The following is an 18,636-nucleotide window of genomic DNA, read 5'->3' as shown; positions in this document are numbered from 1 at the left end:
TATTTTATACACTAGGTACCTAATAAATAACTAGATTGATTAGATAAACACAAAAATTGGAAAGGATTTTTTTATACCATGTATGTTTAATACCTATGTGTAACAGGCACTGATATTAACTAAGTTTTCTTATAAATGCGGTACACGTTTAAAAGTTTTAAGACACAAATAATGTAGAGCCGTACTCAAGTGTAAAATAGCGACTCTATTTTGTTTGTATTTCCGATCTGTGTCTCTAACTAATTCCTCAAAATGATATCAGCTGTTTTCACATAGAAACGTAACAAACTGAGTAAGTCTTATAGAAATATTTTTCTTATTATAGCAAAAAATCTTACCGAACTTTACATAGTCTCCAATCACAGATACCTCAGACAACTTATTAAGTTCCTTCAGGTACAACAACGTTTTTCTTTGCACACACGAGTACGATAAATGCAGAAAACACTCAACGTATACTCCATTGAATACATTAGTTAGATTTCCATCTGCGTCTTCTAATGGAGACGTTTTCACTGTTTTAGTATCTTCATTTGATAAACTAACATCATTAACAGCTAAAGAGTTTACTACAGTTAAAATTGCTAATTTAACAACTATTCTTCTTAAAGCCATCTCTACTATTCACTTAGGAAAATGGATAACAAATGAATTAACTTCAGTCGGTTAGTTTTATTTATTTTCTTATTGTTTATAGGATTGTAGGTCGAATGTCATGGCGGTTGGGTGAAAATATGTAATTTTATAGTTAAGTTCGGGCTAAGTAAACATTATTGTGGTTTAGGCATAGAATAGTAGAAGCCTTTGCTGTCTTATACAAGTTAAAATCATCTTTACATTTTTGAGTTAAGGTAGAACTTTCAAAAGCACTCTAAGCGGATATAAAGATTCATTAACTTAATCAAAGATAAAGTACATTAATTAAAATACTGTAACGATCATACTCGTATACCTAACTAGTTGTGCCCGTGATTTCGTACGCGTAAAAATAGTTACAACATTTTTCTTTGCTGCTCTGCCCTATAGGTCGTAGCGATATATTATAGAGCCTAAAACCTTTTTTAATAAATGGGCTATCCAAGTCAAAAATAACTTTTTAAATCGTACTAGTAGTTAGGTGAAAAAAACAGGACATAATGACTCTTTGTAGCTAATAACTATTATTTAGTGTATTTTTCTCTTAAACCAGGGTTCTTTAAAAATTCACCATTTTGATCCTTGATTCCTATTGTGTCTAATCGAAAATGACGAATAACTGATCATCAAAATGAAAACTATAGTTGATAGCTTACAAATCAACTTAGAATATTTTCTATTCCAAAAGTACTCAGCCTGTATTATTACGGACAAGGTAATAAAACAAAGAGTTATTATTATATCATTTTCATTGTCAATAAATACAATAACAAGCTTAACGAATAAATAACAAGAGCTAACATTATATTTGGTTTGAAGACAATACATTACACTTTATGAAAGCATAAAATAAATAATAAAATAAAGTATATCACAGACATACCGCTTTAAACGAGTAACACAATAAAAAAAACAAGTGAAAATAAACAATAAACAGTTAAAATACGTAAATATCGAGGTATATAATGTGAGAAAATAAAAACAATTGCTAAACACTTAGCGGTGGGAAGAAATATTAAAGAAAAAAATAATAAACGTATGATTCTAGAAATAAATGCATAAATAAATAAATAGGAACATCTTTAACACGCCCACAAAAGTCTGCAATAATAAATTCAAAGTGACAACGAGGAAAGAATAAATTAACTAAAACTAGAGAAATAAATATCTTAAATCTAATTGTTTCTGAAATACAGCACGGAAATTATTAGCAATATTTTTAACAAAAATCTATTTAAATCATTCTGTCATGATAACCAAAGTTTAAACAATGAACATTGTAACTTATTTGGATTTGCCATTACAAGTTTTTTCACATAAACAAAATAATGACAATGGTGACCATAATATTACTGAAGAGTAAGGCTTATGGCTGGAAGTTTTATAGAGAGTATAAGCAATGCTTGCTCACGACCCTACTAATTTCAACTTCTTTTTATTGGTCCTCACTCTGTCTACTGTAAAATTCTATTCAGAAAAGCGTAGTTTATGTCGATATTTCTTCCTTATAATGTTGTAGTAGCTTAAGCTCAAATGCGATTTTTAACGAATTCAGAAAAGTTTGCTTGTCACTTGTAAGCGCCGATCTTTAAACATCGGCCATTTAGTGACGCGTGGAACTGTTGAACAAATTCTAACTAGAGGTGGTATCATATGGCATGTAACTGTTGTAATTCATATCATACGCTCTCCTGTACCCTCCATGGTGACCATGCTCATGCTCATGGTGTTCTTCATGGCTGTGGGAGTGGTGGTGGGAGACTTCGGGCTTGGTGATGATCTCGTAGGTTGTAGACTTGTGGCCTCCGTGGCCCTTGAGGCCTACGAGGGCAGAGAGCAGGAGAGACATCAGAGCTGTCATCAAAGCCTTGCCTGCAAGAAGGGCCAGCGCTCCAAGGGCTGCTGCACCAAGGGCACCTGGAAATGGAGAAATTTACAATAAATCTTTGAAATTACATTCACTGCCTGTTGCTAGAAATGTTTTAGCTGATTGACGTATGGCGTAGCTTAGAATGATGCCAGAGGATTGAATTCAATAAAGAAATAGAAAGTCTTGAAATTTTAAAGCTTAGCTAGGCCTCTGTGCTAATCGCCAAAATGTTTTTCTCTTGATTTCAAATCGAACGCGGGACCTCTGGATGACAGAATCCAATACAGTATAGAGTATTGGAGTATTGGGACTAGAGTCCCAGATATATTGTAGATCGAAACAATCAGTTATAGTCAGTGATCAAATGATGCATAGTAGGTAATTAGAGACGTTGAATACTCGTAGATAAATCACAAGATGAAAGAATAGCCGTATTATCATCATTATAAATAACTTCTAATTTATGAGCTTTCTTTCATCTATAACATTAACAAATAGCGTTTCTGTTTGATAAACATTTGTATAACATTAGAGACATAATTACTTACCTTTCATCATCAAAGCAGATGCCAAGAGGGCGCCACCACCACCCTTGCCGCCGCCGAAACCGCCACCGCCGCCGCCGCCGCCGCCCTTTCCTCTAGCGCTGGCTTGGTCACCCTTCGTCATCTCCATGGCCTCCTTAGTCGTCTGAGGATCCAACAGCTTATACTTCAAGGAGTGACCATCCAGATAATTCTGGAGGCGGTACAGCAAGTACCTATTCAATTTCTCTTCTGGCTTCCCAGGAAATTGCCTCGAAAGTTCCGCAGCCATTTCTTCGGGACTCAATACTCCTGACACGTTCTCCTTCACGATGCTTAATCCTGGGAAGAGGGCGAGCTCATCGCGAGAGCTCAAATCCTCCAAGAAGGACAGCACGTGGAGTTTCAAGCACTTAGAACTGAACATATTGCTGCACTCCTTCTGCAGAAATCGTCCAGTTCTTTCCGTTGCGTTGGGTTGACTCTTTTCAGGTTCAACCGTGAGGGTGTTATGGTCACCCCCATCTTCTATAAGTCCACTTGTATCGTACACATAACACAAAACCACAACGAGCGAGAGCACCACATATTTGCTACACATTTTGTCACTGTATTTATCACTATACTTTATTGGTAAAGGTAAGCTGAACACATTTCGTCGATCGGCTGTGTTGTACTGTGATATTCGACCAGATTCCAATTTATTTATACTTCCAAGTCAAGTACAATAAGAGCACGATGTCGCTAAGCATAGAAACTGAAATAAGGAAAAAAATAACAATTGCTGTAGATGCTGAGAGTGGAACCGAACTGCTTACTTTCGAACAAATAAATGGAAAAGTAAAGTGCATTCGTTTTGTACCTTTTGCATTTCTATTGGGTGTTACGAAATATGCATCATCGATACAGCTAAGTAATTCTACAATGAGATATAACATCAATTTAATTAACACAAAGTTATTTGAAATAATGTAAATATTTATACTGAAAAATTGTAATAAGCTTCTCAGAGACTATTTTGAAAATGCAACAGTAAATAGTCACATTATGTACAGTCACAATGAAAAGCAATTATGAACTGTCTGTGACTAAAATTAAGAAGAGCTTTTGTAAACTTGAAAACTTTTCAATAATTCATTATTTAGGTTGTTAAATTATGATGAGCCTCGGTTGTTAAATTATGATGAGCCTCGGTTGTTAAATTATTTATTTAGAAACTCTATAAATTGCTTCTTAGTTGGTTGTAATAACATGTCATGAGTTTTAGCAGAGCCAAAGCACACGATGCGTTGCGGCGGCGGTGCGACGCCGAAGCGGTGTCAATGCGTCGTCTTACATAGAAATATCTGTGGCGGGCACACGACCAGTGCGGTGCCACAACGCATCGTGTGCTTTGGATCTTAGATGGCATATGTCATGACTTCCTATAGTCCTCATAGAGTCATAGCTTATGGTGAATCAAAGTATTCTAAACTTTTGATTGCTTACTATCCAATCTGTTATGGAATACATTCAGATACTCGTATATTAAAGGACTATGATAATTATATCATTCTCTCGCATGGACCTATAAAAAAAGGCGGACGGATTCTCATCAACAAAATACTGTGACATTAGGATATACCAGCTCGCCTGTACATACAGGCCGGCACGCACACATTCATACCCTGATACACCAGTTCGAGTGCAAACTTCACACAGTTGACACATTTACGCGGCGAAAAAAAAACACAAATACGACATGTCTTGCGTGGTGAAATTGTGTAAAAACCGTTCTGATCGAACGAACAAAAATCAAGGAATCACATTTCACAGGTAAACTAATAATCTAATCACTTATTTCCCCGATTTTATAAACATTAAAATATTAAAATCAAACGTCAATCACCCGACAAAATAATACGTCAAAGGCCAGTGTTCTCAATTATTTACGTGGGAAAATTACCCGAAAAGTGGGAAATCTATAATTTTAAGACTTTTTAGGTGTTTATTACGCATACTATTGAAATAAAATAATTTATCATAATAACTGTGTTTTATTGGGATGTATTTTTGTAGGCAGATTTGATCCTTCCCAAAGGCGTGGAAAATCTATCAGAGATAATAAAATTGATGATACATAAGATTATGATTACGTAGGTACACAAGATTGATAATTTGTAACTGCGTGAATCGTACCTGACACTGACTTGCAAACAAAGTAAGAAAATTTGAAAATTTCGCGTCTACCTCAACTTATTCATCTTTCATCCTTTTCAAATGGCACGATATAATTCCGTCTACATTTCCAAGTAACATATCTGCCCATCTATGTTTTTCTTAAGATAAATGGGTAAAATGTTTTGGCTAACATGGCATCCCTAAATTCACTCACACAATAGACAAACGCCAAAATTTTGCGTCACAGTTTTGTTGTAGCGCGAGTTCCGTCCGCCTTTTTTTATAGGTCCATGTTCTCTCGTTAAAATAAATAACGAAGTCATTTGGAATTTATTGTGCCACTGTCTTTGTACTACAAAATATTATTTATTTTATAATATTTTTAGCTGTTTGAAAACAATTATGATCATCGTATTTTAATACAATTTGGAATTTAACAATATTAGATCAATTACGAAGATATCATTAAGAAAAATTTAAGTAAGAAGTTACTGCTTGTAGAAAATTAAATATCAGAGTCGTAAACAATGACAATCTTGTGTCTTATGTTAATTTCTATTAGCTCTAACATAATCTTTATTGTTACCTTTTAAGTACATAGGTTTATCTTCCACTTTACAATGGAGGGAGGTCTACTCCTCCTATATTCAGCTATGGGTTCCAAGATAGTCAGATATCCCCCGGGATTGCTCAGCCATTAATGACCATCTTACAGCAGTCAGATACATCGAGAGGCGAGATAGTCTTCTATCAAAGAGTCTCTAAATTAATAAAAAAAATATTTGAACGTCTATATCTACAGAAGCGCTGGTAGGGCCCAAAAGATAATTAGACATGGAAAGTGCCCCATAAGGGCTACCTTTTTTATTTACTATATTTTGACGTTTATAAGTGCCGCCAGTGGTCTAAATTGAATAAAATATTTTTGATTTTGATTTTGATAACTGCGAAAGGTCACTGATTAACTGACTCATTCATCACGAAATCTCTGAAACTACAAGTGCTGGAAGTCTCAAATCTTTCATGGGGGTTTCTTTTAGAACGTAGGTGCTCACTAAGAACGGATTTTACGAAACTCCACACCTAAGAGGGTAAAACGGGATCCACGCGTACGAAGTCGCGGGCGGCCGCTAGTTCGTTCGTTCGTTTCAGCCGAAAGACGTCCACTGCTGGACAAAGGCCCCCCCCCCAAAGGATTTCCACAAAGACCGGTCCCGCGTCGCTCGCATCCAGGCACCTCCTGCGACCTTCACCAGACCGTCGGTCCACCTAGTGGCCGCTAGTAGTAGTAGTATTAGTAGTATTATAGAGTGACACATTACATTATTGTTATTGGTGGGTTATACTAAGTTACCAAACAATAAATACCCCCGTATTCACAAACGATGCTTGTTTAAGTGAAGCAGCAAATCGAACGCACAGCGTTGAATTGAGCTCTGTGATTGGTTCATGTGTCACCCTGTGCGTTCACGCGCACTGTGAGACCTCATAGTAAGGTTTGTGAATACGGCCGGTTTTAGATATGAGATCGATATGATTGTGAATTTAATACTCCACTAATCACAATAAACTTGAATCCGTGCTTTCATTTGTATCAATTTTTGATCTTAATTTGTTTCATAAAAGCTCTAGCCACAACCGAAATTGAAAGACCGGTTAGTAAGGAAGCCTACAGTTCGAAGGAAAGTGCTTCAAAGTTATTAACCTTAACATAATTTCATCTGATCTAGTTGTCATTTAAATGATCTAATCTTAGACTGCAAACACAGTCATTAGAACTGCTAGGCTGAGCTCGACGCCATCTTTTACATTACATTAGGGATGTATGGATATCTGTAAACGTAACCGAAACTATCGGATATCCGAAATAAAAAAATATCCGAAACCGATTCCACTAAATCTTAATATCCTACTATTATAAATGCGAAAGTTTGGATGTTTGTTTACTCTTTCACGCAAAAACTACTGAACGGATTTTGTTGAAACCTTACAGTATTATTATTTGTAACCCAAATTAACATATAGGCTATAATTTATGCCGATTTGTGACACTAAATTTCACGCGGGTGAAGCCGCGGGCAAAAGCTAGTTTTTAATATTTGTTACTTGTCTGGCATCCCTTGGCATCATTCTGATATACCTGTTTTACCTTTATCATAGGTACCCCGCATAGTACATAAAGTGGTTATGTGGGTCGCGCAGCATCTTACTATTTGAATTTTACCTTTTTAAACTTCAATATCCGTAACCAAAATTATCCGTAACTTTCGGATAATCCGAAATGATTTACTAACCTTAACCTTAACCGAAACCGGTATAATATTATTCTAATATCCGTAAACGTATCCGAAACTTCATATCCATAACATCCCTGCATTACATTTCAAACAATATACTTTCACTAAAAATAAACTAAAACATTAGCCAATCAGTGAAGAAAGTGGATCATTTTTCTTATATTTCGTTTTGCTTAGATTAAGGTACTTTCGATACTGACTCTGATGTTAGACAGGCATAACGTTTTGTGAATGGATAATGGCATTATACATTTAATTTTGAGTATATAGGGTGTTCACGAAAGCGGAACTATTAAAACTTAATCAGATACAGATCTATCAAAAGATAAGTATGTTATTCATAAAGTATTACAACAGTAAATTTTTAAGAACAGTACAGTCGGTTTCATTGAAATAGCGAAAAAAAATCTGTTTATAAATTAAAATGTATTATTTTGATTGACAAAGCTTGTGGAATTTACTTCTCATGATTTTTTTACATTTCATTTGTATAGAGAACAATAGTGTCTGGACAAAACACAAGAGGATTTAAGACACTATTTGAATTTAATGTAACGGCTAAATAATGTAAAGAAAAAATAAAAAAAAATGATAGTACACCCTGTATTTTGGTATGGTAATGCAAATACATTAATAACATGAAAGGTGATACCGAATGACTGATATCAATTAAGTTATTTGATGAATATGCCGCAGATATTTGTAATTGTATGTTTGCTTTTACTCATTGAATGATTTCACTTTTAATAATTATGATTTTAACAAATCATTATGACTAATTAATGAACATGATTTTAATAAAATTATTATTATTCTCGTAGTGTTTGATTGTTATAAATATGATTTTATTTGTGATATGGCAATTTTTTTGGTCGCAAAGCTATAAATTGTGCTAACATATTTTCATTTAATTACTTTTCACTATCTTATATTGTGAAGTAATAACGTAATTGTGACGTAAATTAGTCATGTAAATGTTTGTATTCTAGTAACTCTACATTAGCCTTGTTGTTAACTTGAAAACATAACCAAAACCTGCTGTTGTCTTTTCTGAACACTATAATCCGGGCTCTTTCAATGCGAGAGTGAATAGGCACTTACAGGGCAGATATGTACCATCCTAGACTGCATCTCACTTAACACTAGGTGCGATTGCGGTCAAATACCAGCCTTGTCATGCATAAAAAAACCTTGAAATTGGTAAAATAAAACAAGGTTTTTATAAAACACCAACTTTATTTTCTTTGGGTGCAGAAGTATGAAAGTTATACAAATAAAAAAAAACTAAATTGAGCAAATACATTATATAAATATGTACATGTAGTAATAATAGAAAATATGTACACATAAAAACTAAATATTTATACATAAAATTATGTACAAGGAAAGATCTATTGCTAAGAAGACTAAGCGGTAAACAGTCTTTTTATATGATAGATAGTATTTTTGTATAAAAATAGTAATACATAAAATATTAGAAACATTAAATACATAAATCATTACACGTAATGTATATAAAATATGAAGAACATAGAAAATTTCCATACAAAAATAATATATTAAACTAATATCACAAATAAAATAAAACAAAGAAAGAATAATTATACAAACAATACATAAAATATAATACAAGTAATAATGACACAATACAAATTATGACACATTTTCAGAATATAATACTGAAGAATAAAAATACAAAAGTAAGAAAAAAGTTACATCGTGATCTTATCCTAAAATAAATTATTAAATAACAATAAATAATTTATTATCGTTTCGTTGGTTCGTTTGGAAACAATTTCGTTAATATAACTATAAATAAATTATCAAAATATTCGAAAACACTTTGAGAGAACTTTGTGGAAATTCAAGCCATAAGAATCAGCAATTTATAACAAATAACAATACATAAAATACATAATATTATGCAAATAAATAGATAGATAGAATGTATACATAGAGCTGTAGCCTGATCAAGGCTAATCATGAAAAAAATAGATAAGTTATGTTTGAATATGACTTTGTAATATTTTAGCAAATTGAGATGAGCAATAAATATAATAGGAATAAGAAAAGAAGGTTTAAATATAATAAAAATATATACGAGTTTATAGAGATAAAAAGTATTTCCAGTCTAATGTTTCAGCCATAGAATAGACAATTGATCAAATTTTAAACTACATCCAAATTGATGTCTGAATGATTCAAAATATTTTTATGGGACCTACGTGCCCTGTATCATGCAAAAATATATCGAATTTGAATGGCCCTTGACGAAACCTCATCATAGTCAGTAGGTACAAAAGACCTATTCTCTCAAAGTATCCCAAACTCCTGACAACTTATTCTAACGCCTTCTTACATTAAGGCTCCTGCCATACCCTGAATGCCCATATCCTCCAACATCCTCATGTGCCGTGGAGTGGGAATGGCTGTGGCTGTATATAGGCTTAGATACAATCTCATACGTGGTTGATTTCTGCCCACCGGTGAGGGATTTGATGCCGATGATGGCAGAGAGCAGGAGAGACATCATTGCAGTCATGAGGGCCTTGCCAGCGAGTAAAGCGAGCGCGCCAAGACCGATCGACATGAGAGTACCTGTGGAAGGAAGGTGGTATGAGAAAAAAGTATCTATGTGTAAGGTTTATCAGACAATCATATAAGTTATTTATGTTTTGCAATGAGACTTTTAAAAAGCGCTTTTACACATCCCATTTAAACCCTTTACTGCTTCAGGACTATTATGTGGGCTCCTGCTGAGAAGAAGTAGCGCGAAACTCAGTTACTATTGTCGCCTCTTCTTTATAGGTTTACAAAAGTTTTATTTCAAATTTCCTAATGCCCGTTTACACCATCAATCCCAAATTTTTAAGTGACCCATATGAAAATAAAAGTGTGTTACCACAGGGGTCACTTAATTGATGGTGAAAACGGGTAATAAGCACCTATTAAAAGAACGTCTTCTGTTCACAAAATCCATTCATTCTCAAAGCTAGCTTTTAAAAAGCTCTTAACTAACTTTTTCATCATCATTTCAGTCACAGGACGTCCACTGCTGAACATAGGCATCCCCCAATAATTTACAGATTGACTGTTTGGACACCTTCCATTACATTATCGTAGAAAAAAAAAGTTTAGCAAATAGAGTAAGAGCCTAACGTTAATTTTTATGAATGATTAGCTAATTTACATGTTATTTCGAAGCCAATAAAAGTCTAAAACGACAAATCACATTCTTGATCGTTATCTAGTACATAAATAACTAATGTAAGTGCTATGATTAAATCTAAATTCACAACTTTTTCTACAAAAGAGGCTTTATTGCTTTTGCTTGGATGCATCCATTAAGCTTCCACGCTCTATTTCACTTTATACTGTCGCTAGCACATAAGAATAAACATTTCTGTTCCAAAATAGCACTTATAACAATTACTTTAGATGCCATAATAAGTTCAGCATGTTCCGGTGTCAATAGAGCCAACTTCGTGGTAGGGCAAGCTATATTTGGGACTTGTATAAGTGCCCTGGAAAGGGCCTATGTACTGAATAAACTATTTCATTTCATTTTTTTTTCAATGGATGGTAATTATGGATAAAAAAGGGCTTACGTTTTTCTTATTGACAGTATTTGAAGTATTTTCATGAATTCTAGGCCTTATTCCAAGATTCCAAGGCTTGAAGCTACACCTACTTGAGGTTGAATCGCATTTTAGTGTGATTTTAAATAAATTTGAATGTTTCATTCGATTGTTTACAATAACAAATTAACCATAGCATTCTGTACCTTTAAAGCTGAAAGCTAGCCTAATACTAGGTATTAGGTATTATAATTAATGTTTTGTTTTTTAAAATGTTTTTAGAGATTTGTCTTTTATTTCGTGATCATACTCATTATTACTTAAGTAATTTGCTTTGAAAAGTTGAAAACAGAACTTACATAAATACACGTGGGTGATATTGGACAGTCAAGGTCAAAAAGTAGCCAAAAAGTTCGCAACACGTCTTAGTTGTGTTGTCCACTTTTTGGGTATTTATTTGACGTTGACTGTACTACAAAACGATGGACAATACTGGTCCCATAAGTAGCAGATCTAAGCTCAAAACAACTTATGGAAAACAAAGGCTAATCAAATGGTTTTCTCATTCCAAAACGATAGGGAACACTAACACCGACTGCACACAACATTACCGGTGTGAACTAATCGGAGCGTGTAAATAATAATGACGAATGTCATTTTTGTAAAGACAACAGCTAAACTAAACGCCATGGGATCTTATACAGTTGGAATAAGAGCTAATTTGCAACCAAAATTTATAGCCCTGTGCTGTCTCTACATTCTTATTTTCTAAGCGGTAAACAAATACTAATATGCAATTTGTTGACTTTCGCAGCAAAAAAATAACGTGTTGGTAACTGAATTATGGCATTAAGAAAAAACAATGAGTGTGAATAGGCATTATAGGCTATGGAAAATTCCATAGTGGTTTGCAAACCCCAGGAGGGGCTATGGTAAAGAAGGCTTTGTCCGGAATCCCACAGTTTCCTCCCACATACGGCGAGTGACGGAGCACCGGGGTCTTTTTAGTGGGTATGCCTCGTCCTTCTGACTTAGTGAGCCCCACATAACCTACCCTGTCCCCGCAGGGTAGGTATGGGACTCAACGCACAATTTACCCGTACAAAAGGGTCCTATGTCCCCTAGATGGGGCAGAGGGAGTTCACAATAATCCTAAATCGCGTTCGATCTTGAGTTTTGCATGACTCTGAATAAATAATGAAAGATTCTGAGCTATTTGTCTCTATCCAGATTGTTCCCAGCGGATATCTGTTACACAAAACTATTGATTCTTCATAGTTTTCTGAAAGCATGCTTGTGACTATAGATTTAATCTAACCTTCTTCAAAATCTAGCTATTCTTAACTCTGTACCAACTGGGTTAGATGTTACAGCATAACGAGGCATGCCTCGCATGCCTCGTTATGAGCATGCCTTTAACCATTATCCATGGATAATGGTTAAAAAACACTGAAAGTTTATGCAATACATACAATATTGTTATTGCATATTTATGGTGTCATAGTGCTTTTTAAAAGCAAACTTGCTTAAGTAAATAAGTTTTTTTAGAGTTTTAATGATGGTCTTACTTAGGTTATGATGGACTTAGGTTATTTAGTTAGGATAGAGCTTTCAAGTAGGTAGTATAACTTTTAGGAAAGTTGGTCACCCATGATATTATCAAGAACTGCTAGTCAAACCTTACTTGCGAAGGCCGAGTTGTCCCGGGATATCTTAATACAGTAGCCCCTTTATTAATAAAAGTTACACCCTAGTTGACTTGCTTAACCCTCCGTGTACGAGGTGACTAAAAGTTACGTCCCGTACCAGGTGGGGTATGACATACCCCAATATACAAAGTGATAAAACTTTCATAAAATTTTTTTTTAGGTGGTATTTAATATTTAATATTGATTATTTACGTATACTATTAGGTGTAAGAAAAGCTCTGAGCTGAAAATATGTATGATAACATTTTTGTCATAAAAAAACAAAAAGACAATTTCCGTTGTTCTTGTAATTTAAGGAATCAGTTTCTTATGTATAATTTTTTATTAGTGCCTTTAATTCTGACAACCGTTTTTATTTAACAAAGTACAAGATATATACTTATAATTTAAAAGTAAATTAAAAACTGGAAGGGTATAAATTTATTTTGATCATCGTATTTTAATTTACCCCAATTCTGATGAAAGAAAATGAGTATGCTCAATGCATAAAATGGGAGCGAAACAATTTTATTTATTTATAAAATATGTTATTCCATTTCAGCAGCCCATAAATTGTATTACCAAGTATAAATTGTAGCCCATAAGTGTATGTTCACATACATCTTCGGATCTCAGTACTAAACTTCCAAATTCGCACTAAAAGTCATCTTATTTGACTAAAAGTGCTTGAAAATTTCAGATTCCGTGACAATCACGAAAAATATTATTTGTATTGAATTTTATTCAATTAACAAAGCTAAAAATATATAAATTAAACCAAAACTGTCAGATAATTTTTTAAACTTTTTAACAACGTCCCGTACCAGGTGGGGTGTGTGACACCCACACGCACTTTAAAAGCATGTAACTAAGTTGGTAGTCACCGCTGCACTGATTTTGCAACGCTGATCGAAGAAGCAGCGCCATAATTCCAGCTACTGAGAATTTCAAATTTAGCACTAGCAAATTTTTAAAATTATGACGATTTTTAAAGGACTGGGGTGTGTCACACCCCACCTCGTACAGCGAGGGTTAAAATGTGGCATTTAGTACGGAAATGCCATTTTAATCCAGAGTTCATCCTAGGTGTAACTTTATATTAATAAGGGGGTTAATGGTAAAAAATAGTTTAATAAAATCTAGACTATGGAATACATTAGCAGCCATGTAGATCGTGGTCGTGGGTATGTTCCGCTAAAAGTGTAAACCACTGAAAACTAAATTACTTTCAGTTTTGGTAAAAAGCAGGCTCCTAATGAACGTCATGACTATTTTTTTGTTTTATATTTTACGCTATAAAATTAACCGAGTTATGTTAATTTACAACTCTTTTTTGTGATAAAAAAATGTATTTTTAATTTTTGTCATAGAAAGAAGATTGACTTTATCAAATTACAAAATTTCAATGAAAATGATTTTGAATTTTATCGAAGGAATTGTTTTCGACACTTTATTTATTTTTGATCTTCATAAGATTTTTAATGTTACTTGTTTTTAAATATACTTTTTGTATCTTTTTAAGTGATTTTTTAAGTGATACCAAACACTTCCAAACACTAGTTTTTATCAAATCATATTCATATTTTAGTGCCTCGGTCGTTTTAGTTAGTTTCTTTTTGCATTTCAGTACCAATTTATCGGTTACAACACACGTAATTGGGACAGTTTAATATTTTAATTAAAATACTAATATCTTTGTAAATTTTGTAACTGAATATCACTCTTATTCTTTACAAATAAACACACACCTTTTAACGATTTGACGTTTGTGTAACTGGATAATTCCCCAAAAAACTATTCCTTTACGTACCTTTGAACAAAAGTCCAAGAGCAAGCAGTCCACCGAGTCCGCCCTTCTTTCCTCCCAACCCTCCTTTACCCCTCGCCTCTCCCACCAGAGCCCTCGCTTCCTCAGTCGCGCCCTCATCCAGCAGCCTCAATTTGATCGTGTGCGTATCCAAATAGCTCCCAAGTTTAAACAGAAGGTACTTGTCCAATCGCTCATCAGGTTTCGAAGGCAAAGCCCTTGCCAGTTCAGCCGCAAACTCCTCAGCCTTGCTCCCATTTTCCGAATTAGCTTCCTTCACTAAACTGACCCCAGGTAGTAGACGAAGTTCTTCTTTGGAGCTCAATTTCTCAAGCATAGATATCGCTTCGATCTTAAGACACGTGGGACTAAAAATCCCGCCGGTGCAATCCTTCCCCATCGCCCTAGCTGCATTCTCCACTGTATGTTCCACACTGTTCTGGTTCGAACCAGATATTTCTGGATTGGGCAGGGCGAATCCACCCGAAACCAGTAATAGGGCTATCAATTTATACATTGTTACGAACGTCTGTACGGATACGAATGTGCTTGCTATTTGATAAGACGATTGTTCCGTCCCTCTTTTATATGTCTCACTATACTCTTATGTCAATTATATTTTCATAGAAGGCTGATTGCAAAAAGTTCGATCGCACGCATGCGATTGTGGCCTCTGTATGTTAATCGTTAGAGACGTTTCTTGTTTGTTCGATTCTTAGTTTTGGTTTATTATTTGGAGCAGTCAGTGGTGTAGACCAGTGGACGTATAGTGATTTTATGGGGTTTTGATTCATCAAAATTATGAATGGAAATTACTTTTGCACGATTTTTTGTCTTAAATGGAATATTAATTAAGATCAAACCCTAAACTTCAACTGTACGAATGAAATGCAAATTAATAACACATATTCATTTCGGTATCCTTTACAAGTTTCAAACCCACGACCACTTTTTTTCATCAAAAACTAGAATTACTAGACCGAGCAGCTAATCCACTTATTATCTGACATGAGATAATTATAGTCTAGAATATAATTAATTAAATACATTAGCAATCTTGTATACGGTTAACTAATTACGAACTTATATTTCAATTTCATATAAAAAGTCATGGTTGAGAGATTCTCTACTAAAAATATCATTGATTGAATCTAGAGTAAGGCAAATTACTCTCAATTCCTTGCAATTAAAAGATCATTTTTCTTTGTCTTCATTCAAAGTTTCAACTAAAGTTATTATAAACCTATTTTGATTGTATTGGAGTTCACGAGCTTCCTATTTACTTAAATAGTAAGTATAAGAAAAGCTTGTAAAGCTTGTCTTGTTTACATCTACATCATCCGAATGGTTTAAGAAATAAGGGCGATATTTGTAGAGCAGTTGTTAAACTTAATATGCTCTAGATAGCCAATGCTGATAAACTGTTCGTACCTTTTATAAGGGTTTTCTTGACCTTCACGATTTATTTTCAGCATGTATCGTTTTTTTATTATATAATTCTAAAGTTTGACGATTTTAGAGATTCTTTTTTAGATATTTCCGGGATTCGGAGAGCAAGTTTTAATGAAAGTTATATTGAGACGTATACTCTTTGAAAGCCAACTTACTGAGAATATGAGTTTTTGGAATTATTATTAATGATAAGCACATTGCTTTACAGAGCTTTGCAATTTTTAGTTTTATCACGTGCTGTTAAATGAACAGGCTGTATGTTAACGTGCTAATTAGAATAAGTACCCACCCACGAGTACCATAAAATTAATGCAAGCACGTAATAAACACTTCATATGCTTGTAACATTTATGCTAATACATTAATTTACATGAACCAAATCGACTTACCCTTCATCATCATAGCCATGGCGATCAGTCCTCCCATGCCTCCTTTCTTTCCTCCCATGCTCAATGGGTTCTTCACTCGACCCTCGCTCATCATACTCCTGGCTTCTTCCACAGCAGATTCGTCCAGCAACCTCAGCTTCACAGAATGTGTGTCCAAGAAAGTCCCGACGTGGAACAGAAGGTACTTGTCCAAACGCTCTTCTGGCTCCGAAGACAGCGCCCTCGCGAAGTCAACAGCCTCAGTCTTCGCATCACGATCCTTCACCAAACTCACTCCCGGCACCAAAGCCACCTCATCCTTATTACTCAGCTTCTCCACCAAACTCAAAACTCCAAGTTTAAGGCACGTAGGGCTGAAGATACCACTTGAACAGTCCTTTTTGCTCACACGAACAGCCTCCGCGGGCGTCTCCGTACTCTGATTAGGCATGGCCATAGCACCAGCCACTAACGATACAACCAGAAACCTGAACATATTGATGATCACACGTCTACCTCGCTCTAACTGCAACTGAACAGTGATCATCTCAAGTGTAGTCACCCTTTTTATATTTTATGTTTTGTGGTCACTTGATTACTCCTGACCGGCGCGTGTCGTGGTCTCTGATTCTAAGTGCGACAAACTTATCAACTGCTTCCTTGAATATCTTGGCAGAAATCACTTGGTCTTTATAACCATGAGATTACGATCTAGAATTGTGTAGCGGTCAAGACTTGAGATATGCTAATGACCGCAAACGAAAAGCAGTTGATCTGCACATTTTCAAAGCATCGTTAGCGAAATGAGTGCAATAATCTCCTTGGATTTTAATACTTAGATCATTCACATAAGCTGCGAATTTGTTTGATGGTGCACCCACATGTTTTGAGTTAGTTTTATTTTGACAGATGTTGAGCTAAACGTGCATGTGAGTTTTTGTGGATTTTAATTTCATTTCGGTGGCGATTTGCTCCTTTTTTTTCTAGAAAGATTATCTTTCTCTCTATTATTATGTATTGCGTTCTCGCTTTTGTTACACATCTATTGTCGGTGCTAGTGGTAGGACGTGATGTAAATGATAGAAATCAGTGGTGATAATTACTGATGTTGGAAAGTTTAGCATCCGTTACTCATCATGAGCATCAGCTCAAGTCAGTTTTGGATAAAGAGCCTTAGGATATAAGGATAGTGTGACATATTGGGCTATTCTTCACCCGTTGCCAGCAACTTACCCTAAATCAAATAGATTTTATCAAACAGCCATTCATAATGCTAACCATGTGACATTTTATCTGGTTGTAACAGGTGTCATTTTACCATTTGGTTCTGATGATGAATGAATTAATCAATTTCATACGCGTGTTTCTTGCGTTCATTAAGAGTTATCATACAAAATATAAAATATATTTATTTACTGATTTCATGCATACCGGTCAAGACGATAACATTAATAGCATACAAAACCTCATCACTTGCTTCCTACAGGTATCGAACCTGCGACCTTTGAGTATATTGAACAGCGCATAAAAACTAGACTAGATAAAGCAGTCAACATTTGTTTTTATGACTCTGATTTTATCTACACAGCGCATATTCTTTTACCTGCCACGTGTACTGGTAGTATAATACTAGTATGAGCCCACGAGTATTATACGTCTAGGTAGTCTACGTAGGTACGTCTCAGTCAGGTTTGGTAGCTGCACGAGAGGGTGCTATTAAGACGTCAATGTCAGTGAGGCTTTAGATATGCTTCAGATTTGTCATGCTTTGTCACGTACTGACGTCGTATGTCAATGTCACCCAGCGTTGCCAGTTTTTTTTTTCGCCAAGTCGGGACTTTGGTACTTTTTGAGTGAAAATAGCGGGATTCTTCCGTCAGAAGCGGGACATAGTAAAAAACGTATATAATCAAAGGTTTTCAAATATTTATCTTTTTATTTGACTTAAAATTACGTTTACGTGACAATAGATAGCAAAAGTAGCCATAGAAAATTAATAATATTTTAAATCAGATTTAGTCTATCGTTAAATTCATCTTTAGAATAAAAAAAGAAAGAAAAAAACAAAAATCGAAATTAAAAAAGTTTTATTCTTTAGAATAATGTGGCAAAAAATAGTCTGGTGAAGTGAGTGTCTCTCCGAATAGCGGGACCGAGCCTGTCCCGCGCGGGACATTTAAATTTGATTTAAAAATCGGGACGTCCCGCCAAAATCGGGACGTCTGGCAACGGTCACCCCTCTCGTGCCGCTTCCAT

At 34.9% G+C, this 18,636-nt stretch overlaps 1 protein-coding gene across 1 annotated transcript; it reads right to left on the bottom strand.

Moving 5' to 3' along the window:
- Window positions 1-1,860: 1,860 nt before the first annotated feature.
- LOC135083639 (uncharacterized) lies at window positions 1,861-16,942 on the bottom strand. Its single transcript, XM_063978343.1, has 4 exons — window positions 16,402-16,942; window positions 9,847-10,085; window positions 3,055-3,706; window positions 1,861-2,553 (listed from the first exon to the last, which is right to left on the bottom strand). Exons 1-4 carry the CDS (start codon window positions 16,925-16,927, stop codon window positions 2,270-2,272), a joined length of 1,701 nt encoding a protein of 566 aa, XP_063834413.1. The 5' UTR covers window positions 16,928-16,942; the 3' UTR covers window positions 1,861-2,269.
- Between the last annotated feature and the right edge of the window lie 1,694 nt (window positions 16,943-18,636).

This window comes from Ostrinia nubilalis, chromosome 24 (assembly GCF_963855985.1).
Source record: "Ostrinia nubilalis chromosome 24, ilOstNubi1.1, whole genome shotgun sequence".
In the NCBI taxonomy this organism is placed as follows: domain Eukaryota; kingdom Metazoa; phylum Arthropoda; class Insecta; order Lepidoptera; family Crambidae; genus Ostrinia; species Ostrinia nubilalis.
This window is presented reverse-complemented; position numbering and strand designations above follow the sequence as displayed.

Coding starts and splice junctions, on each gene's coding strand:
- LOC135083639 (XM_063978343.1), bottom strand. CDS start 16,927: ATGATCACTGTTCAGTTGCAGTTAGAGCGAGGTAGACGTGTGATCATC. Junction 10,086..16,401: donor CATGGCTATGATGATGAAGG/GTAAGTCGATTT, acceptor TTCCTTCCACAG/GTACTCTCATGTCGATCGGT. Junction 3,707..9,846: donor GGTATGGCAGGAGCCTTAAT/GTAAGAAGGCGT, acceptor CGAATATCACAG/TACAACACAGCCGATCGACG.